The sequence below is a fragment of the Struthio camelus genome, chromosome 4, assembly GCF_040807025.1.
Source record: "Struthio camelus isolate bStrCam1 chromosome 4, bStrCam1.hap1, whole genome shotgun sequence".
Taxonomy (NCBI): domain Eukaryota; kingdom Metazoa; phylum Chordata; class Aves; order Struthioniformes; family Struthionidae; genus Struthio; species Struthio camelus.
The window spans coordinates 27,402,836-27,427,696 of record NC_090945.1 but is presented as its reverse complement, the minus strand read 5'-3'; the positions used below and the strand labels follow the sequence as shown (position 1 = coordinate 27,427,696).

Below are 24,861 nucleotides of genomic sequence, written 5' to 3'. Positions count from 1 at the left end.
TATCACACCTCAACGGATCATGTAAAGAATTAGAAACAGAAATAGGTAAAAGAATAAGACAGGAATTTTATCCATCAGGCTCACTCTATCAGCTGTTGATTTGTTTTTGTATAATAGTGTCAAAAAAACAAAATAAACCCCTTTGGCATGTTAGCACTGCAACCTAGCAAACCTGGCAAATTTAAGAATATTACATAGCATGTATTCATATTGCATTTATAGACATGTAAACTCTATCATTATTATTTCTGGACTTCACAGGAAGTAAAGTCAGTGACTAGAAATGAAGAATATGTGAAGTTTTCCCAGTATTCTAATTTTAGCAGAAAAGAGTACTTGTGGTCAGAAATTTTGTGAATATATTCATTTTTATTTCCTCCACATAGGAGTTCTATAATTCCCCTCAATGTACTTCCAACATAGGAGGAGTTTGATGACCTTGTATAAAAAGATTAATTCAAATGAGGCACAAACCATTAGGTCTACTGTAATTTGTGTTCAGCCAGTGAGTTAACTGGGTCCCAAAGAAGAGCGTTTGAAGCAAAAAAGTTCAACTTGGAAGCCCAGATCTATGTTCTCAAAAGCAAAAATAGCAGAACTTTATTTAAAAACCTGCACATGCTACTTCTTCACATGCAGATACTGCATCTTATCTTCACAGGCAGATTCTTCATTTTACAATAGATATCCGACAGCCTGAAACAAAACTATTAGATATTGTGATTTTTGCCTTGCATCATGGATGAAAATGCTGTAAGTTGTAACAATCAGCTGTAATGAGCTTTTTCACAGAGGAAGGAAAACAAGGATTCTCTTTAGTCTCTCAAGCAAAAACAGTGAGTTGAATTTTAAACAAAAACAGGATCAAAAGACTCAGCTTCTCTTTTCTTCTTACTCTAGAAAAAAAAAGAGTTTTATACTCACACAACATATTCCAATAATATCATAGAAATAAATGTATAAATACACAGGACTACTCGCAACGCTCACTGTTAGGTGAGAATTCACCTAATAATTCACATTAGGTAACAGAGAAGGTGGCACCAGCACGAGAAATGCTGAAGCTGTTCCAAATGGCAGGCAATCATGGAAGGGAACAGGTCACCTGCAGCAATATCTCTTCCTTTTACCTGGGGTCAAAAGTCCCTGAGACATCTTCACTGGACCAGATGCAAACACAGGTGACCAGCATTTAGCCGTTCAGGAACACTGAACAGCCATCCTCCATCCCCTCCAGAAGGGCAGGTGGCAGCAGAATTTGTTTGAAATGTACTTGTAAACTTTTAGTAAATTATTATAAAAGCAAAAGGATTTCACAAGTCAAGCAAAGTAAGAGGAAAAATTAGACTTTAGAGATGCTCTTTGTGTTTCATACCGCAAATGTAAAGCAAGAGGATCAAATATATATGTGTATGTATAGGTGCGTGTGTGTGTGTATATATGTATACACATTCTGTTTTGTACTGATCAGCAAGATGCCATACATTGAACAAGGCCCGGCAACACTATCAAGATTGTATCATGAAGTTGCTGTTTACAGCTTTGTACTTGGCTTTAGGCAAGACCCTGAGAAACAGGTCATCTCCCAGTCTTTGCAAGACTATGTAACAGCACATACCTTCCTCGTAGCTCAGATATCATATCTTCGTTACCCTTTCTGCTGACCGAAGAGCGGCAAAAGAGATGTCAGCCAGCAAGAGTTTTTGATCCACCCTTGCTTCTACATTACAATATAATAAACTTCAACACCTTGCAGATGCGTGTAAAAGCAGTAGGCCTAGATTGTTCTTGTAATCATCCTGAGGGGATGATCAAACTCTCTTACAATCTCTGGTAACAACTTTTCTGAGACAGCAGATCACATAATTCCATAATGATAACTAACCTTTTAAGAACAAATAAAATACGAATGAGAAGCTCTGCTATTTCAAATTCAGTTTAAGATTCCTAACACAGTTAATTAGCTCATCTCAAGACCACCCATACATGATTTCATGATTTATTTGAGAACTTGCCATCACTAACAAGTAAACTCTGGCTGGCCTCTTAAACTGATTTAATCAAATGCTTTATTTTCATAGAACTTAGTCAAGATCATTTACCACTAGCCATTTAGAGATATTGTTTAGGTTAACAGAGATAAGGCAAACAATATTTACAGGTCCTAAAGTGAATTTCCTCAACCCTCTATAAACTGTTATGCTTATCTGATACATTAAGACAGGAGTGACTGCCAATATAGGGAGAGAGTAATACAGCTAACTCTAGCAATACGTGTTAAAAGGAACTGGCTCTTTAGCCAGTTCTGGAAACTAGCATTAGTGAACAACAAGAAAATGGCTGCAGCTGTCTCTTAAATAAGCTGACTCGATCACAAGCCATGAACTGAGCAGGCTCAACTGTAAACTTGTCATCCTCCTGTGAAGAGGCTTTCCTGCAACAAGTATACGTGAACTGCTGGGACTATGTTAAGCCATCTCACCTAGCAACCACCATTCTGTTCATGCTCAGCAACCAGACCATTTCTTTTTGCATGGCTATCCATCTGATAGCTTTCATCAGCTATTACATTGGTTGAATTAAATGGAAAACACAGTCTCTATTCTGTACAGCTAGAGCAAGTGCTTTAACTTTATTAGAGAAGACTGAAGAGATGAATCCACTTTCACTCATGGCCAATTCGATATCTTAAGGCTTAGAAATATATTTCCTGTAGGAACTACTGAAAAACTTCTACAAAACTAGGAGTGATTTAGATAAATATCCACAAACTTCCCCTTCAGCTTACTTTTAGCTGATTGTTAGTTTACATATGAAATAACAACCGCTTTTTAACTGCACTACATAAAAAAAACCTGTCCTAGGATTACACAATCTACCTTTTAAATTTTTGTGTACAAATGTTAAAAAAGGACAACACTACTAACAGCCCATCTCAGAAACGAATTATTTTCTTATAGCAGAATTCTGTGACAGAAGTCTCACAAGTAAGATTTGATCTGACTTTTTGTACATGTTTGAATTAGCCATTTTTCCAAAAGCTTTCTGGCACCAGACCTCAATGAATGCCAACCTGTCAATGCACTTTATTTTCATTGTCTTGGTCACAAATCAGCACAGTTCAGTTAAAAAAGGTTGCAAGAGACAAAGTATAAGGAAAGATAAAATAGGAAGTGTTTTGTGTTTTTTTTTTCCTGGACAATGAAACTCCTCCTGTAAGGCAGAATCTCTAACACGCAGAACAATACGTTCTGCAAACAGACTTGACAGATCTTCTTTGCCCTTCTTTTCATGAAATGCACAAGTCACAGACCATTATGAAAAGTAATTTCAATTTTTGCTTGAATTGTAAAACTGCTTTCTTAATTGTTGCTAAATCCCTCAAGGTAAAACATCAAAATTTGTCTATTAATTTTCTTCTCTAATGCTGCAAATTTGTTACCCTTTCAACTCACAACATTTTCTCCCTCAGAGAGAGAAAGATCAATGCATTCTCCAGGCATAGCTCTTGCATGCATTCCATGTCAATTTTCTTGGGGGAGTGGGGGAAATCAACACAGGAAATTCAGATTTTACAGAATAATCACTTTGTCTTAAAAAAAAAAATTACATATTTGAGGAAAAAAAAGCTTTCTCTCTCTGAACTTTTAAGAGGCTTTTGGAAGGGCATTTGTCTTACAAATAATTAGTCATTGCTACATAAAAACAAAATAACTACAAAGGATAGCTTACTATATTGAGATCCAACCTTTTTTTTTTTTTTCAAGTGCTGTGATATGCTACATTTGGTTGAGTGCCTAAGAACATATTCAAGGTCTGAGGATATGCCAGAATGATGCACACTCTGTTTTAAGATACAGCAAGGACTTTAGAGATTAAGTGACTCTACACCTAAGGTGTTGTATGAATGAGACATTTCAACCTTCCACGTTTAATTCCCAGTGCTAGAGACTCTGGATTTTGACCAAGTTAGGAAACTGACTTGCATGGAAAAAAGGAATCAAGAACAAAAGCTGCTGAGACAAGAAGTAATAGATTCAAATACACAATGTAAATGTTTAAATACTGTGCTGTGAGCAGTTTGACCACTTTCTACTCATAACATTTCAAGTAAAGATACTAAAAGGCAGCAAATATTCCATTTAGAAAAATGAGAGGAAAAGGAGAAGCTATGACCACACTGGAGAAGACAAAGAGAGAAGAGATTTTCTAATGAAAACAGAAAGATAACTGAATATATCTAAAGCCCTAGCTTCACAGTAATTGTTCATATTCTCATTTAAATATTAATCCTTGCTTCCCTTCTGGAATCTCAGTTGTGCGGAGAAGTATCATATACCTAGAGGATGAAACACATGCTTTAACTTCAACAAAAGGCAAAGCTGTACAATGAGAGCACAGCTGTGTGTGTCAGACTGAACAGTTTCATCACACAGGTTGCAGCACCAGGTGGCACTATTTTGAGAGCAGGACTGATTTAACAGGTTGGGACAGAAGACTGCAAATCAGGAGGCTAAAATGCTATTCCCAACTGCTACTGGTTTCCTACATGACCAGGGACAAGCTGCTGAGCATATGCGGACACAGAAAGGTAAGTTCTATCTCAAACACAATTTGCAGGTTAGCAAGAGTATCAGCACAACAAAAGACAACTTTTTTGTCATTGACTTTGAGACGTAACACCATACAACGAACTCCAAGAATTTACAGTGCATTTTCATAGAGAAAAATCACCATGGATCTCAGTACATGTGTTAACTCCCACTAGGGCCACCTGATGCATTCCTCCCTCTGGGCAACCTACATTGAGAACAGAAGGAAGATGCCAATACGTAACACAGCTAGAAACAGAGAAATGTAACATTCCTCCTCTTGCTTGGTAGGGGTTAAAATGAAACCTGACAGGAAATAAAAACAAATTAGCAGGGATTAAAATTCCTATTGTCCCTTCTTCCCACTCTTCTTCCTTTTCTGAAGTCTATCCCTCCCTGCTGCACTTTTGCTAATCTCATGCCCCTCTCCTCAATAAAACCCTCAAACATCTAGAAACCTTAACAATAATCTGCAGAGGTGTATGAAGAAATATGTTTACAACAATTACGTAAATATTTTTCCTCTCAAAATAGAAACACTGGTTTAAACAACCAATGGCTAAACATGCAAGGTGAGCGTCAGTTATGCATCCCATAAGTCAATAAGCGTTAGCTACACGGTGACCAGAAAAAGAAAGAGATCAATAATGAAATGGTCTGAAGGAAGTAATAAGATGCAAGTTTGTAACAGCCTTTTTTGTTGTTTTGTTTTAACCCTTAAAACAACTTCTGGTAGATCTACTGTGAGAAAAATAAATATCCATATTGGATCTTACTCCACATGAAAGGAAATTAAAAGTTATTTAGGACAAATATTCCTGGCTGTTTTACAAGGCAAAGCAAGGAACAAAACCAAAAGGGGGGAAGCAAAAGGAATATGACTGACCTCACTGAGTTTTCCTCTTGGGAGGACTAGTGGGCTTGCTTCCACTATTCTTTTTAAGAAAACCTTGAGGTAGTTAATGTAAATCAGCATACAAGAGAGAACTTTGGGGGGAGGGTAGTGGATTCCTAAAAAGACAAAAACGGAAAATTCTCAGGGGTGAGAAACAAAAACTATTAGAGAAGACAGACTCCCCAGCCAGGCAGCTTAGGCCAGGTGATTAAGTCGAACAGGAGCAGAGAGAATCCCTGAACTCCAAAGGAAGCCAAAAGCCAGATCATCACACATACAGGCATGATGTGAAAACAAATATATTTACAGGAACACTTGTTGTTCTTATGTCATCTTGCCATAGAACCTGAACTAAACAACATAATCAGCATCTCTGAAATGAAGTCTAAACTCTCTGCCTTTCCCCAGAGCTCTTCATTTTGCTAGGAGTTACAGCAATCCAGCTGGATTTAGCAGACAATTGCTAGATTACACAGAAAAGGTCAAAGAAAAGTGTCTTATACATGGGTACAGAAGGCATAAAATCCATGGAAAAAGGAGTTTACTCCAGTTTCAGCCTAGCAATAAAGGAAGATCTATCTCCTCTTGCTACAGGTATTTCTTTTGCACCAGAGAAGTGAAACCACTGATAAAGAGCTTCATTTTTGAGCTTGAGGCTCCAGCAAATGCTAAAGGATTCCCAGTATGGGGCAATCCAGGAATGAGTTTTCTTTTGCTTATGACTGGGTGGGCTCATTCTTTCATAGGGCCTCCTCTTGGGTAGAAAACAGATGCCTCACAATCCAGCTACAGGAGATGATCATCTACCAGTGCCACCAAATCCTGTCCTGTTTCATGTCCTGGACTCAATCCAAGATATGCCCAGTCTAAAATGTGAGATTCAGTTAAATGAGTCTGTAGTCAGAGTTTAGAAAGATTTGCCCTGTGGGCCAGAAAGATTGCAACTCTAATACTTCTGGGCCACATTTTTACTTCTTCTTGGACTGACTATCAGGCTTTGCAGCAAGAAGTTGAAGTCGCTTCTGTAAATGAAGTGCTGGCTTTTTCAATCAAGTGTGGCACCAACCGATCACAGTTCTTATCTGCAAGAGGAAGGAAACATATCAGACTGCTGAGTCTTGCACTGAAATTGCTCCCTATTTCGTGCCTACTGAAAATAACACAGGTGGGCAGCGGGTTACTGGTCATGGATAAGTTGGCCCCAGACAATTGAGGAGGCCTTCTAAACACGGGGTCCTTTTCAGCAAGAAAGGGTTTGTTCCTTTGCTACTTGATTCCATTCTCTGGATCAGCGAAAAGGTTTGTGACTCTTGACAACTCCCTCATGCCGAATTTGGCAGCTTCAGTAGACACATAGGGAACTTTTGGGCTTGTGAAAAAGCTTCAGCAAACTTGGCACAATTGTTCTTTCCCCCCGCCTAGCTCAGCGAGATATTTTCTAAGTGTCTACAAGGCAAACCTCATCCAAAAGGTTAAGATGTTGGAAGGGGACAGAAAAGAAAAGAAGGAAAAAAAAAGAGAGAAAGAGTGAGGCAGAGAGAAAACACAGGAAGGAAACTTGAAAGGCAAAACTGTATAAAAAGACTACAGTTTTACAGTAATCACAACATTGTAAATATTTCAAGTACCATGATTGCAGAAGTTGATGACATGCATTCCAGTCATCACTTTTCTTGGTATGGAGGAAGAGGCTAACATTAGACAGGCCATATTAACATAGGCTTTATAAGAGATAGGTCACCAAGGCACGAAAACAATCTCCTTTTCATGAAAAGTTCAGATTTGCATATGAAGGGGGGAAAAAAAATATCAATTACAGATGTATAAGTTTCTCTAAAACTGTTTTTTTTAAAGAAATCAAAGGGCATTCACTTGCATTAACTCAGGAACAAATCCATTTATTTCAGGAAAGACTGAGTAAGTATCTGAGACCTAAGCCTTTTCTGTGGGGGGAAGAAAAGCAAAGAGCTTTCCAAAACATTGAAGTTAAAGGTAAAATCTAGTCAGTACACAGCACAAAATATTAATGTTATCACCTAATGCAAGACCTGCCTGGCCACATGATTACTGACATATTCCCCATCTAAACCAGAAATTAAAGATTGAAAAAGAAATTGTGTTGGGGTTTTGAGTAGAAAGCTTAAGTATCCTTTCTGCCATACAGTGATGCGGTTCAGGTTAGAACACTGCCTCTCTTTGTTACAGTACCAGTAAAATGGAAGTGCACACAGACTGAGGATGCTCTTCCATCACAAACAAACTAGTAACATGCCTGTATTCACAGTTTAGTAGCAAATATCCAGCCTGTTCCTATTTCCAGTTCTCAAATAAAGGTCTGAAGCACCTGTTTATATTAATAACAAATTCATATTGTATTACAGCATTTCTATATATAAGCATATCACCAATATAGATCTCTTTTTTGTTATTTTTCCAAAGAAACCAGCCATTCAGACTTCTACAACACAACAGACAAACACATGAATACATAACTATATTCTTTGCTCCTTTTATCTTCCTGGTGACCTTGTTTTTGTTTATGACACTCATACTCAGCACTCCTTGCTAGTGAAGGTGCATATCAAATGAAAAGATTTCTTCTTTGAACTACTTAATGGTTAAGTTTTCTCTAAATAGTGTAGTTCCAAACTACAGCATTCCAGGGCAGACTTGTAGAAGAGTAACTTTTTTTTTAATAAATCAAAAAAATGCAAAAATAGGGTATGCTAGTTTTGTAGAAAACATGTACATTGTTATTATGGCAACGAAGTAGATGGAAGGGATAATGATAATCTTCATACAGATTCTTATTAAGAAAGGTAATTAAAACCCCACTTGTGTTTTTCCCCTAGCTCTGAGCAGTATCCCTTCTGACTACCGTTGCATACTGCAACAGTATTTCCCAAAATACAGAAAGTTTCCAAACTAATTCAACCTGCTCTTCCCTAGATCCCTACCATACTGAAAATTTCAGAAGATTTATCTTACTGCAAATAAGTCTGACAAATCTTGACAGATGCTCACCCACAAAGACAATTTTGCATGTCCAGAAGGTGCAAAAATACACTGCTTTCAATAAGGTCTCTGCCAATAAAATGGCTGCCTCAAGAGATTGCATAAAAACTATTCAATGAGAGATTTTAAAAAGGGCCTGTTGCAATCATTACATTAGATGAACTTATTCTAATATTTATAAACTCCTGTTTATGAACATGTAATAATGCTTTTAAAAAAAAACCAGCTTTTCCAGAAGACCAATCCTTTGGGGGGGGGGGGGGGGCGGGGAGTGGCAGGGGAAGAGGGACACCTAAAAAGGAATGGTTTGCAAAGTAATCCACCATACTAGATTAAGATAAATGCAGGCTAAGGTAATTCATTCTTTAGTTAAAATTACAGTCACAAAAGCATTCTGTAGCCTTGTCCAACTTGACAGGCCATCTGGGCTTAATGACTCTAAAAGTTGACTTGGCTGTTGTGCATTTTACAGGAGGGGAGGAAGTAGCATTATTAATGCCACCAAATATTTTCTTTGAACAAGAAGGATAAAACTTGTGTTTTTGAAGCCAAAAGTTTTTCTGCTAAACCTTTACAGAGGCTGTTAAAATTCTAGTCCTGTATCAAGACACATGCACAGGAAGAATCCTCTGCCCTCACGTAGCCCTTTATTTTGGGGGAATCATTACAGAATAAAGGTTTAGTTTTGCACAATTTTCCTACGTTAAGACTTCAGCTAAAAATTTTAGAAGCCACACAAAATCGAGATGAATTCTTCAGGTATGCTAATAAAATCACTTATTAGAAGCATCTTGCATCATACTTTCAGATAAAACGTGCCATAAATTCAAATCAGCTCTTACTCTCGCCCAATGTATCAGAGAGTATTGGGTACAGTAGATTCTCAGCAACATCAGAACAAAAAAATAATCTTCCAAATCAATGCTGGGAAAAAAAAAGTTTCAGACACACATATTCCCTTACAAATAAAGCCATATTTTAACAGCTGTGATAATGATAATGTTTCCTTCACAGTCACTCTGAAGGAGATTTTCAATATTCTAATCCATACAGACAATTTCCTCTGGTGACCTACTTGTGACTAACCATTACTTGCGCCCACTGTGCTAAAAAGCCTCTTTTGTGTGGCCTGCACTCGAACAAAAGATGACGACATAGTCATCAAAGCTATTTCTGTAGAAATGCCATGCAGCATGGCTAGAAGTGATGCTCCTGGAATACCCACCCTTGCTTTGAGTAGATGAATCTATATCATTAACAGAACCTGTAGTTCAGTGAGCTTTCTGTCTTGGTCTTCACTCTCAACTATATGAAGCACCTCTCCAGCTCCTTTCACATGTTCTGCTGCTAGGAATATCTTTCCAGGTCATAGTACCTGTGTTAAACTAGAGGGTTTTTTGTTTGTTTGTTTGTTTTTCTAAAGGGGGAAAGGGAGCAAGCATTTTTAATGAAACTAACAGTCCACTTGTCTTTTTGTGACCAGAAGTCCTTCATAACAAGGGATCTTTTGACATGCAGTTTTCTAATTACAAATAATTCGGCCAAAAATCTTAGCTGAACTAGCAACTCATCCTCCCAGCTGTTTTTCAGTATGCTGCAAAGACAGTAAATGGATTTAACATTTCTTCATAGGGCTGCAGGTTGCCCAGCTCTTATTATACAGCATGATCTGTATGAGCAAGTAGGCACTCACACTTCAAATTACAATAGCTGCCTATCATTTTCCTCAAATGTACTCAGTCATCTAAGCAAACTAGAAAGCTGCACTTCCACTGCAAAAATTTATCTCAGTTATCTGGATTAATTATCCATGAAGGTGATCTCAAGCTACAGAGCTTGCTCAAGACTTCTAGCATGGTAGTTCTACTAACTCTGCCAAAACAGCATGCTTGTGTCACATTTAGACTGTTACAAATGCTTATTTTCATTCCCCATCACCCATAAAGATTCTTTCATCATAGGTTTGATTTCACTTTTACATGTGCAATATTCAGATGTTTCCCAGCGTGCCTTGCAGGGCAACGTGCACCTTTAGAGGGACATAAAAAAAGAGCATGAGAAAGCAGCCGAGAAAAATTTGCCAGAGAGCATTAGAGCTGAAAGACAAAGCCATTTATCATCACTACAAATTTCAAAGCTTTTTAACTGATTACCATCACTCAGGAGTTTTAATCTTCATGAAAAGATCAGATGAATGAAGAATAACCACTTCCTTCCAGTAACTAGAAAATAGACCCTTCTGATAGTCATGCCAGGGGCCTTGGTAATGTCTATGAAAGACACATACAGCTTCTGTATTGTTCTTACAGTTGGCCAAAGCAAAGTACAATGGCCATACTTTCTCTCTCTGCATTCAAGGTGCACCACGCTCTGGAGCTACACATGCTCAGAAAGTTCTGACACTCATCAAGAGTACTCCACGCAACTGTTTTGCCAGCAACACTACCATCTACATAGGGGTATATCAATTTAAAAAAAAAAATTTTTTTCCATTGCAATGTATCTTGGTGCTACTTTAGAATGAGTATTTTCATGGTAGAGCCTCATAATCATAAAAACCATTCTTCGTGTGGAATATCTTACTGACAGACATAGCCCTTCATTTTTAAAGGGAAACAGATTTCTGTACTTCATATTTGGTTGAAAGGCCTGTGAATTTGCTAAACAGCATTTCCAAGAGTTCAGTAAAAGATGATCATAGAATTCTCCAAGATCACCTATAAAAACCTTTTCTACTTCAACTCCCATAAAGCCAGAAAAAAAAAAGGGAGGGGAGAGGGTCTAATGCACATTCAGAAACCATAGCAGCTGGATTATAACCAAAAAGATAGCTACAGAGTAGCTTTCTGACTAGCAGTACTTCTAAGATTAGCCTAGGCTAAACAAACAATATCCTACAGCAAAGTATTGTCTGTGAAAGCAGGTTACAAGATAAGAACTTAACACTGTACAAAAAGTTACATACACTTAAAACTTTAATTACAGCAATATCCCTTGTCTTCTATGTGGTAAACAGCAAACACTATTCACATGTCAAAAGTATCACCTGAGATTCAGGGCTCTAGGGAAGCAGCAGTACCTTGTTCAGGAGAACAGGGATGTGGTATTCCCTAATGTGCAAGTTCTTTACACATATAAATTAACGTCTGCATTTTCCCCTAGATTTCACACAAGAAACTCTGCCTGCTTTGAAACGTCAACAAAAATGTTTACCTCCAAAGTGGAAAAAAAAAAAAAATCCGAGTCACATAATCTATTCCTGTTTACACTGGGAGAGCTCATACTTTTTAAGTGTATAGTGACCGAGAAGGGTACTTGGATATATCATTCATAAAAAATTAGGGATATGTTATTCCTCCAGTGGAGTGGGAAGAAGAAAGGATAAACAAAGAGAAAACATACCTGGCTAAGGTAGTCAACTATCCAGAAGCTAACATTAATCTCTCAACCAAAGTGAAAGCAGGTTCATCCCCATTTGTAGCAGAAGTATTTGGGTTTTAAGTTTATGCTTCCTTTTTCTCTTCCAAAAGGAACCTCATCTACTATGCTCAAAATAGAATCTTAGAGTCCTTTCCCCTCTTCACTACTGATAACGTAAAGACAAACAGTTTAAAAGTTGTTACAGTTAACAGAAACTATGAGCACTTTATCTGAGGAAACTTTTCTTTAAAAAAAAATCGTATAGACATTCAAAACCCAGTTTAGCGTTCTGCACACGAAGTATACGAGCATTTAAAAGTTTCACCAACTGCCTTTGCCAGTGCTCCGCTTGTTCAAAACGTCAAGCTCCCTTGCAGCTAATTTCACCAAGACACCTCTCTAAAATCAAAGATATTCACCAAAGTCAATGCAACTCATCAGGTAAAGTACTCTGAACGCAGCTAGTGTGCTTTTGGTTTCTAAATTAGATATGAAGTCCCTGTGTAATACTTTACTGCACTGAAAATACATACTCTTGCTCACTGTAGCCTTCACGTCTTCCTTTCAGTCTCCCTCACTGTCCAATATACCTTGTTTTGCCATTAAGCTCCCTTCTAGCAAGTGCCAATATATAGCTCTGTTTACTACCAGCCATTACCACTGTTTCCCCGTTTCCCCCCCCGAACAAACGTACACAGAAAAGCAAGTTTCTCAAAGAAAAAAAACATACTTTTACAGAGATATGCTGTATACATGTTTAGTACAACCAGTATGATTTTAATACCAAGACACCCTCCATTTTACCAGAAAATAAGTTAAACAAAGCAGTGTCCTGTATTTAAGGCAACCCAGCTGTGTTCACTATAGAGGAAAACTCATTTCTATGGGAGCAGAACATGGAAAAAGATATTTATATAAGAAAAAGAATCCTGCTTGTTTTTTCAGTGCTAGAGAACACACACACACACACACACGTATGTTTTAGACTAAATAGCTCAAGACATAGCAATAGAATAGCATAGTATTTCTTGGAAAAACACCCACATACAAACAGACAAGTTAGTTTTCATTTGGTAAATGAAAGCATCAGAAAGTAGAAGTGCACTTTGCTCAATGTTAAAAATAAGAGAACACTGTCCTGTCCTAAGCCACTAAGATCTGTTACAACAAAGTGGTTTAAAACGCAGAAAATCATGCATTGAGAAGGAAGGCCAAGCTATAAGTCATAGGACGAATACTTGATTCACAGTTTATTCAAGCTGATGAAGATTCCAACTCCTGCAGATTTCAGTGGATTATGGAACATGTCCTGCAAAAGGAAACGTTCCAAGTCACAAACAGCAATGCAATATTTTGATACCTAATTGCCACCATTGCCTGTGAAGAAATCCCTATTGTAAAATAAAGACCAAATACAAAAATCCTGCTTTCTCATTTTAAAGTGGCATGAAAGAAACAATTAAAAAAAAAAAGAAGAAAACTAGACTGTTCCCAGCTGTTATCATAAAATACTACAGCTGTTCATCATTGTAGCTAATGACCAGTTGCACTTTTTCAGATTGTAACACAGTATGGCCACTGTAATCTACAACAAACTGAAACTTGGCAAACTTTGTGGAAAAAGGCTAAAAATTTATTTAAATTGTGCTTGTTTTCTTTTTTAGTTCTATTGGTGGATTTTTTTTGTTGGAGGATAGAGAGAGATTTTTGTTTGAATAGCTCTGCATTCAAGTTCTCATCTATCACCCTTTTTTTAAGGATCTGAGTATAATGGAGAGGTATTAAATTATTAAAATTGTTCTTATAGTAGTCAAAGCAGAAATTGGCAGAGAAGCTTCAGATCTGTTGTTGAAAAAAAGCATGCTGAGTAGAACAACATCTCAAGTCGAAAGTGGACAATAAAACAGCTTTTCCCCCAAGTCAACAAGCATATATGGCTTTCCCCATCTAGAAGCTTTTAACTGTTTTCTGAATGGTACTCTGTGAATCAAATCAGATTTTTCATAAAGATTCAAATATACAAGCACAAAGAAAAGGTGAAGGTGAGAAAAGCACAGATACAACAACAAAGGATTTTCAAATACAACTCTCTATTAGAACTTTATTCCTTGACAGCTGGAGAAAAAGTAACAGAAAAGTAGCATACCCACAGAAAATCTCCACTAAATCTGTAATGTATTATTCTAAGCCATTCCATTTGTTTTCTAAAGAAAATACACCAGTATTATTCCTCTTCAGCCATGTTCCACCCCTCATACACAAGAACTATAGATCAGAAACAAGTCACAAGCTTCTGGACTGTGTTGTTTTTTTTTTTTTTCTCTTTAGCTACTAAGAAAATCACTGATTTCTTTTAAAAAAAATAGCATCCAGTTTACCAGTTTCTCCACTTCAGCACAGAAGTAACACTTACAGAAGAATTCCAGACGCTTCAGAAGGACTACTACAGTCATATACAACATGAACCCATCTTCATAGGAGCCAGCCTGGGAATTGATAACAAGTAACAAACAGAGCTTTTTATCATTCTTTTTCCGTGGCTAAAGAAAAAGAAAACCAAGAAGTTGACAAAAAGCTGTAACTAAAACACAAGAAGATTTTAGAATAGAATTGCAGTCATATATACCAGGGTCTAAGAAAACGGTCAGAGACAGCAAAATCAGACAGGCTCTGAAGAGGAGAGAGGTACTCTGAAGGCTTTGAATGCTTAACCTAAAAGCACTAAATAAACAAAATAAAACTCTCCCACGAGCTGACACTTTATTGGTTTAGCAGCAAGAGGGGAAATATATTCCTACCCCAATTAAGGGAGAAACAATTGTTAAATGTGTTCTTATAACCAAATGCAGCAGTTAAAAATGTCAGAAGATGACCCTCCTTTCTGATTTTGGGCCATTTATCTGGACCACAAAGGATTTCTTTCCAAATGACAGGTAGCTCAAAACATGAACAGCTCAGAAACTTTACGATATCTGGCCACACAATTACTTAACTGTCACCGCCACCAAGGAAAACATAATTTTACAACCTACTTTCACCAGACCACTCAAAAAGCGAAAACAAAGATTAAATCCTAGTCACACACTATATTAGGCCAAAAAAATGCAGCTTGGGATTAGTCTGCTGAACAGGCCCAGAGTGAGTGTTAAAGACAGTCTGCAATATCCCATCTGCATAACCCATCATTAACGCGCCATTTTCACTACTCCAAACAGAAGTTCAAAGGGCACTTCATTTTTTGCGGCAACACTGTGAAGGCTTGATATTTTTGTATAAATAGCAAGTATTAGAGCAAGTATTACAGCAGAATTTGCTCTGCCACAGGTTAGCCATACAATTTTCTCCATGAGATTTTAACCAACGTAGTCAGCTAACTTTACTTGAGGTTTTTAACTTAATTTTCTAGGCAAGTTTGTTGCCTTTTTTGCCCCACTCTACCAGTTTATATTGCACAACTCAAAAGAAGCATTTTGGCCAGCACAACTATGCTGCAACAAAATACTCAAGCTATGTGCCTCCAAAAGATGGAATGGAGGAAAAGAATATGAGTAGAATACTAGCATTATTATATCTATACCTGTTTCCATTAATCAGTATTTCATCACATTACAGAACTTCTCCTTTTGAAATCCTCATAATGCATCAAACTAATTATTTTATTAATCGATACATGCCTATCTGAATCATGGAAAAACAGCTACTACTATTGCTAAGATACATGCAACTGTATTTTTAGCATTCTTTGCAACAAAGCATTTGTGCAGACTCTACACAGACTAGGTTCCTCACCTTTTATCCTTAGAAGTTTAAGGTGGAGGTTTTAAAAATTACTCATCTGTGATGAGCTTCAGTTTTTTTCAAGTGAGTATCATCTACTTCACCAAATCTAAGCTTCCTTTGCTAATTAACTCCTGTATCTGGTTGCAAAGACATCGAAGCATGGGTGCCTATACTGCCTTTCAGAAGTTTGTCTTAAGTTAACCAAAAACCATCACCACCCATCCAAGTCTTCAGAGCTTTTTGCAAGCTACATGAGTCAAAACAGACACTCACACTGAGTTTTCAGCATTACCGCTAAGCAACCTGTAAGCAGCAGCAGAACAGGGACATCCTTCTGTGGCAAGCTGGGAAGAGCTAGAGCAGCACACCATTGCTGGAGCTATTCACTGAAAAGAAAGCTATAGAGTCAGCATCTGGCTGCAGAATAGTAACAGAAGTCTGAGGAAGAGTCATAATAAATGTACTTCCTTTATTCTCACATGCTTCCCTGGGCACCTAAAGAGGCCCGCTATCAAAGGAAAGACATTGGGTTCAATGAACTTCTGGTGTTCTTGAGTACATACATCCAGATCACAACTTCCAGGCAGCCCTTGGGCTGCTCAACATACTTAGCAATAAGAAGGCACAGAACTTTTGGGAAAATGTAGAAACAAAACATTAATAGTAAAAGATGGAGCATATTGATGCATAAGAAGAGAAAAATAAATAAAAAAGAGACTCACTAATAACAAAAGAGGCTGCAACAGAAATCCAGTATAACACAGATTTATTTCTAAGTAGAAAGAGGTTTAGTTGTTAGATAATCCTCAGAGTAGACGTTTTCAAAAACTTCATATAATACAGTACAGAAGGAAAGAATGTCATCTAGGCCTTTTGACTTAAGCACATGTAACACACACACACCTTATCCACAAACACCCAGAAACTAACTTTTAAATAAAACACCATCTTCATTTTTCATCTTTGGTGCCTTTCCACTCTGCTCATCCCCCTCCTCAACTCAACATAAAAAATGGAATTAATTGGAACTTGTGTTGGCATCCTAATTACATCTTAAATAAGATAGTCATGTTCTCCTCATACAGCAGTGTTGCCATGCCAACGTTAACACGCCTAACCTTGCTTATAAAAATAGATATCATAGTTTAAAATGCACGTAAGCGACTGTCAAGGAGCTACTACTCTGGATGTGTATCAACGTTCTGGTGGAGGAGTAAGTACGGTAGGAATAAGTAGTTCAGATTTTTATCTTTAAAAGTTAAATTTACCAATATAGCATTTATTGTCTCAATGTTTCTCCACGTATCACCCTCCATCTTTTCCTCCATTCAATAATTATAGAAGGGAAAAAAAGAAAACAAATTAGGTACAACCTCCAGCCATAATACAACTGGATCAACAATCTGAGTGGCAGATTACTTAATGAGCCACACACTTATATGAACTACGCTGCACAGATGCCAAAATATTTTTCAAGATTGGAATGATACATTTCACCATTTTTGACTGAGAAGCCATAAAATGATCTCCTACTGGGGAAAGTCAAGGTAGAAGATTGATTGTCAGAACAGGAAGTGATTTAAGTGCTCAGCTGAAGAATTCATAGGACGTGCAATTACAATGCGCACTTGACTTGTGAAACCACATATAAAAGAATATAAGACGACACCTTTTCATGAAGATTATTTGAAGTGGCTTTTACTTCAGAAACGTGTGGCTTCTTTTATGATACACTTGATAAAATAAAAAAAAGCCTAAAACAGTACCATTGTACCTTAAAATACTCCTAAAGAAGAATTTCCCCTCACATTCTTCAAAGCTATGAAGAAGGAACTATCTCCCATAACATGCTGCTTCAACATTGCTGGAAAGCCTTGGAAGAATTAATATTCCTATTCAAATGGAATACCAGTTCCAAACTATAATTCTGCTTTGTACGTTAAGTAACGGCCACCCAGCAAAGCAGAAGAAACTAAAAACAGAAGATGAATCTGGAGTACACAAGCTACAGGTACTCATTTGTTACTATTACTCAAAATCACTTTCGACGTGAAGGGAAGGATTCCAGGAGTTATGGAAGTCAAGGAACTACAAAAATTATTTAAAATATCAAGGTATATAATAAGAGAAAAGTACATGTTGCATTCAATCTTCCTGTCATGACATACACAGAAAAGTAAGCACACAAAAGTAGCATCTATCATCTGTGAGAGGGACAAGGCAATGGAAGTAGATACCATTCAATCTGGGAATGGACAGCAGAGAGGAAATAACTGCTGTACACAACATTCCCCTATGAAAAATTACCTCAACTGGCTCACATTTTCCACTTAAGTTAAATGCTGATAACATCCAGCATGGACTCCTCTTTCAAGTTTCTCATCACCACCAATGGTATCAAAAGCACAAGCTCTCTTGCTAGGCTGAGCCAAAAAGAGCACATAACAGAAGACAGCTTTGGCCAATGTGGAATTCAAAACATACAAAAGGTTTTAAATACACAAATAAGGCAGTGTCTTCCCTCATCTCATATCAATCCTGAGACGCAGCACATTCAGCGAACCACTCTGTAACAGAGAGCATGAGAAAAGTCTCCCACCTATACAGTGCAATACTAATTATATAAGAAAGGTATCCTTCAGTGTTCATGTTTTTTGGTTTTTCTCCCCATGCCTAAACAGTAGAAGATTTGTTTGACTCAAGGCCTTATTTACAAAACAATATCCATGAGTAAGAGACTCAGTGAGTTCACAAACCTAAATAAATCACTAGCTTTATTATACAGTCATAACCATCAAGCACTGTACTGTAGATTTGTTTAAGTTTCTCATTACTTCATTCACAACCCTTTACAACAAAGGCTATATACAAGTCACACATATACAAATCTATACAGTGCAAGAAACATACAAGGACTACTTATGATACCAAAGCAGCATCTAACTGATAGAATCAGTTTGTTTTTACAGGTATTTTGAGTAACTTGATTTTGAGATACAAGAAAAAGCAGTTGCATACAAGAAAACAGCAAACCACTCTCATTTTTTGTTAAGTAACAACATAAATACTATGCAAGTACATTTTTTTCTGCTCTGAGCTACAGTTTTACATGGCTTGCTTTGTGATGGTACCAGGGAACCTTTGATTTCTTCATCACAAAGCTGAAGTGGAGGAACATCCATCCCTCCAAATGAAGTCAAAAGTGGAGTAGGGCAGACAATCCCCAGCTGTACTGGTACTACTTCCTTAACATAGCTGAAGATGGCTTCTCTATTTGATAATATCCCCTAAAACACAGAGACAAGCTTCCTCAGAGCAAGTGAGAACGTTCCTAAATACTATAAGGATAAATTTAATTAATTAAAATAAAAATAGATAGCGTCAGCTTTCCTTTGACAATAACAGCAGCTCCTAAGCAGTTCCTTCCGTACTGTCTTGAACATCAGATATTGAACTTTCAACGCCCTGAGAAGAGAGGCATGTAACTGTTTAATCTCTTCTCATTACACAGCTATAGCTATCCAAGCAACATTGGTCCTTATTTCCTAACTCTTAAAATTACACCAAAATACATGCCCACATTCACCAACATTATTGACATGTAGGGCATCACACAATTACCTGAAAACCACAAAGAATAGCCAGCCTAGCACAGGCAGGACACATCTATGCTGAAAAAATTAACATTGCATTCACTGTAAAGCAGAGGCATGCTTCTACAGTACCTCTATGCTGGCTCACTGGATTCCATTTTGAAGCAAAAGCCTCTAGTGAGGACAAGCATCTCCCTGGACTCTAGATGAAAACTCTGAATTCATTGCTTATTCCTCTTACTGACAGCAATAGACACCACTTTTAGCTTTCACAAATCTGAAATTAATACTCATCACTAACATATTGATTACAAACTGACATTTATATTATATTACAAACAACTGAGACTACACATTGAAAGATCATTAATGACAACAGAGCATGAAATTCAGAGGTATGAATTATGTATTAGATTGGTGTCTAGTTTTTCAGTGTTGTCAGCTGTTGATTTAACTGTGTACACCTAAGCATGCAACACACAAAAGAAAAGGTGATTACTAACACTAAGGATCAAAAGCCAAGAGTGAAGCCAATCTGAACAGCTGAGATACAGGTTTTCCCATTAGAACTCTACTTTCCTCTAAAAGAGAAACTGCAAAAAAACCCTCTAAAGTACATAACCACCTGACCAAGATAGAAGAATCAAAATAATCGTTGTACCAAGCTAACAGTAAAATATCTGAGAAACATTGTCTTTACTTCTTTGTATGACTATTATAGTTCACTTCTGCAGTTTTTAATATAGGATTACTGTGCTTTAGAACAGTATTTCTAGAAGGCAGTAATGCAACACTGAATATTTTGAGGAGGTCAAGTAATATGATACAGAGCTTTTCCCTCCATGTCAGTGGGGTTCAAATCTTGCTAATGTCAGTAGTGACCAAAAGGTGTTGACATTAGACAGCTGTTCTGTGACCTCTGAGGAATGAGCTTGTATTCTCAGTCCACTTTTTCCTGGACAGGTATCCCCACCTTCACAAGAACAACCAAACCATACTGCAACTGTCAAATCTCAGGCGTTAGTAGTAGTGTGAATAAGGAGTAACCTTCTCCATCTTGAAGGAGAACAAGACCTCATAAGCAGAGTAAAATGAAGGTGCCTGCCCAGGTGAAGGCTGTATCATACCACTGACAACAAAGCAAGGAATTTCATTCTGTAAATCTGTCAAGTCAGCATTTTCTGTAACATTAGATTGACCTGAGCCTTGATCCTGCAACTCTTTAAACATACAGGTTATCTTATTTTCAGTCAATAGAACTATTTAAAGCTTTGTCCCTCTACAGGATCGACAACATCCACAGACTAAAGGTGAGTCATCTAATTTGCATCATAACATGTGGACTACCTTAAGGATAGAGCAAAAGCAAATCAGAAAGGTATTGCTCAAGCTGGAACTGCATCCTTTGGATTCACCTACAGGATCTTTTTTTCTGCCCTGTAACTCCAAAAAAATATAGTATTGTCAACTTTAAACAAGAGTTAATTAGCTTCTAAAGAAATAACATTGCACATGGATGTGAATTTCTTTTTTATGCTGCTCATTGCACAGCAGTCTCAGAGCTGTTTGTATTTAAATTTCGCTCAATAAGCTACTGAATGTAACTGTGCAAGAGTTGCGCAATAGAGGAGGGAGAAGGCCAAGAGCTTATGAGGATTAGGGGCTCCTGAGACATTTTTTCCTCTCCTCCTCCAAAAAGGATGCTTTACTTTTGATTCAAATCAGTTCAAAAATAATTCAGAAGATTCAATAAACAGTAGAAAAAGTCCTCACCTGTAGAAACGTCCCACTTTGTGGTATATTTGATTCTTTCAAACATAAAAAACCCAAAACAACAACAAAAACCCCATACAGCAACCCACCTAGTAGGCTGCTTACAGTCATAAGCAATGTTCATGAAACTGCTATATCTGTAACCTCCTCAAGCCCATTCCACTACTGGTTACATAACAGTGCTTAGCCAGGATTTTCAGAGCCAGCCCATAACTGTTGTTAAAAGGAGACATCTCCTGTCACGCACCAGCAAATTGACAGGGTTTAGGGTGTTTTTTGTTTGGTTTAGACTGATGCATACAACTAGCTCTGCAGTTAAAAAAAAAAAAAAAAAAACAAACACACACCACATTCTCAAACAGTAAAATAATTACTATTCAAATCCAGAGCCTACATCCATATGCTAAAAGTATTATTTCCTCTCCAAATATGCTTCCATATGATATTTTAACTTAAAAAATAAAAAGTTATTTTCACAGGTTATAACTCATCAAATTCAGAGCCTTTGGTTTTCCCCTCTGAAATATTAAGGCTCACCAGCTATTTCCATAGGTGCTTGCAGAGTATTGATTTTTTTCTTTTTAATTATTATTATTTATTATTTTTAACACTGCAAGCCTATTTCAGTTGCTTATCTCAAGAAGATATGAATAATGTTCTACAATGAAAAAACAATAGTTTTAGCTACTGAATGAACTTGGAACACAACCTTTTCTCTCTGTTATTATTACCAATTGTCTTCTTGTGGGTTTCCTAAGAGTAAGGATAAAAGCATGCACAGGAAGACAATGCAAAAGTGCCTACAGTAAAGAATAGTCCTATTAAGAATTAGTTTACTGTGTATTACTCTCTACAGGTGCTATTTTAAAGACTTTAACAGGATTTCAATATTTAAGAAAAGAATAAACTGGTTAAATAAATCTGCATGTTTTCTGTGAAGCACTCACATAAAGGGCCAACAGTTACCAGGTGAGCTGAATAAACAGACACCTAAGCCACATGCATGTTATGATTTGTTCTTTCCTTCAGTATTTTAACTAAGTCATAATTTACCTTAAATTAATGTTTTAATTACATTATAAAAATATCTAACTACATACACTGTTAAAATTTCTTAGAAATGGTGTTTTGAGATTATATATATTAGCACACAATCAATTACTGGTAAAACACACTAAGATGCATTGAAACCACTAAAGGTTTTGTAACTAGAGATAATAGGCCAACTTTTGCAGCAGTTCTTACTCAGGCAAAACATCTACTTAAGTCAAAGGCAGTTTTGCCACAGTAAAGATCAGGCCATTTAGTCATGTTTTAGGACAAGGTCAGACCAAAAAAGTCACCCAACTCACTATCACAAGAAAATCTTGTCAATGAATGTGCTGGTAATTTTCATACCTATGGAAGAGAAAGATCATCTGTGCATCACCCAGCTGTTCAGGCTTCTGAAGCCTACTCTTAGTGAGACGGAACAGTGTGACTACTTAAACGAGCAATAAATATTCCAGATCTTAGAAGTCATATAGTCAAATTCTTAAGTCATTAAAAAAAAAAAAAATCTTATTTGGCTTGTAACTGCATTTCCCACAACATCAGCAGATTTGCAATTTCATTCAGAGAGAAAAAAAATAAAGAAGGGGGAAGACATAGAGAGGCAAATATAAACATACAAGTATAAGTGATATGCTTTTCTGAACAATATTTACATTGAATGCTTAGTTTTGGCATAGGCTTATGTAAACATAAAAGCATACACATTCCAAGGGCATTTTTATTTCCAGTTTCCTGGCTTCTGGAAGGACACATACTGCATCTGGGATTTGTGTTTTCCATCATAAAAATCAGTATTTGTATACTGGTTACAAGCTAACTCGATGAAATACTTTGTATCTAAGCGTATCAAGCTATATGGAGAGTGCAGAAGAAAAAAGCCCTCCAAATACACATTCCTCCTACGTGCCGAGAAACGCTCATATACAATTTAAATCAGGCTGTACCCAAATAAATAAGACCTCGGTCTTTACTGCAGGGCACAACGTGTTGTTAATCTATACTAAAATTTGTTTATATGACTGAAGCTCACAACACACGCATACCTCTTAAACAGAGCCAAATTAGGGAGATAACAGGGGTTCGCGCGCCTAGCACCCCCCCACACACACACACATCTGCACACACACGGCACGCAGTATGCCTGCCGGATAACTTCACATCCAACCAGGCCAAACCGCAAGTAAAAGGAGGCGAGGGCGGAGGAAGCGGCGCTCGCCGCCTTGCCCAGCGCTGGTCGCGCAGGACGCCGCGCAGCGCCAGGCACGCGTGCCCAGCTCCTGCCTACGGCCACGGGCCCCCGGCTCCGCAGCCGCAGCCTGCCCGCCCCGCCGCCAATGGTGGGCACGGCGGGTGGGCGGGGGAGAGTGGTGGGCAGCGCAGCCGCCACCCCCGCAGCGGGGCTGGGGGCAGCGGAGCGCAGCGCAGCGCAGGGGAGCCCCGGCTGGCGGCGCGGGGAGCTTTCCAGGCATCCTGGTGCATGCGGGGAGCCGAAAGGCAGTGACAAGCGGCGGCGCAGCCTGCGTGCGAGCGGGGGGCGGGGGATGGCTCGGGGGAGCGCAGTCCGGAGGAGGAGGAGGCGGGGGGGGATGCCCGGAGGAGCAGCCAAACTGGGGGAGGGGGCCGAGCCCTGCCCCCCTCTCCCTCAGGCGCTCGGGCGAGCGAGGAAGCTGGGGCTCCCCCTCTCTCTCAAGCGAGCCCTGTGCAGCGCCTTCAAAGGCGGAGAGGGGGAGGCGGCGGCGGGAGGTGGGGGGGGGGAGGAATGCTGCAATGTAGCACCGGGCAGGGAGGGAAGGAGGCGGCGAGCGAAGGAGTAAACCGTCCACCGGGGCCTCGGCGCGAGCCTCCGGGCCGAGCCGCCGCCGCCGCCAACGGCCCCGCGCCCCCAACCGCCGCCAACGGCCCCGCGCCCCCAACCGCCGCCAACGGCCCCGCGCCCCCAACCGCCGCCGGGATTCCCACAGCCCGGCGGTACCTGCCGGGGGCGGGGGGAGGGGACGCGGGCACCGCACGGGACGCGGTGGCGGCGGCACAAGCCGGTGGGGAGGGGGACGGGGGCCAGCGCGGCACGGCACCTACCTTTCACTACCCTGTCCGTCGTCGATAACTTGGGATCAACGGCCTTATGCTCCGACATGTCCGGCGGCCGGGGAGGCGGCAGGGCTCTCCCTCGCGCAGAGCAGGCACGGGGCTGAGGCGGCGGCCGCTGCTGCAGTCCGGGGCTCCGGCTCCTCCGCTGTGGCCAAAGTTACCCGCGTCCCGCTGCCGCTCGCTCTGCGCCGCTCTGCCGCGCTCTGCTTTCCTCCTTCTTCTTCCTCCACCCCCGTCCTCCTCCTCCTCCTCCTCCTCTTCCTCCTCCAGTTAATTATTTCTTGCTTTCAATCACGCCTCTCGGTTCAGATTGCTCGTTTTCCCCCGCAAAAAACAAGCAAACAAACAAACAAACAAAAAACCCAATAACAACGGCGACAAACAACTGTCAAAAAGCGGCGACAGCAAAAAAAAAAAAAAAGGCCAAAATTAAAACGAAAAGCAGTAACAACCAGGTTGCAAACGCAGCAGCTCTGCGCTTCCTTCCTCCACAGCGCAGCACTGCCTGCTCCGGCTCCTCCTGCCGCCGACTACCGCCGCCGCTGCTGCCGCCGCCGCCGCCGCACTAGCCTTAGCTCCGTCCCCCCCCCTCCCCCCGCAGGGTCTCTCCCCTCACTCGCACCGGCCGCGGCCCCGGCCCCGCCGCGCTGCA

General features: G+C 39.3%; 1 protein-coding gene across 4 annotated transcripts in view; it reads right to left on the bottom strand.

The window, feature by feature from the left end:
* The window catches only part of PPP3CA (protein phosphatase 3 catalytic subunit alpha), a 208,640-nt gene extending 183,809 nt beyond the window's left edge, over positions 1–24,831 (bottom strand). Inside the window, exon 1 of one of the 4 annotated variants that reach the window (XM_068942006.1) lies at positions 24,198–24,831. In XM_068942006.1, coding sequence (XP_068798107.1) covers positions 24,198–24,255 — 58 coding nt within the window. In that variant the 5' untranslated portion in view covers positions 24,256–24,831. The remainder of the gene's footprint in view (positions 1–24,197) is intronic. The other 3 variants (XM_068942008.1, XM_068942005.1, XM_068942009.1) reach the window with 3 other exon arrangements.
* Positions 24,832–24,861: the final 30 nt, after the last annotated feature.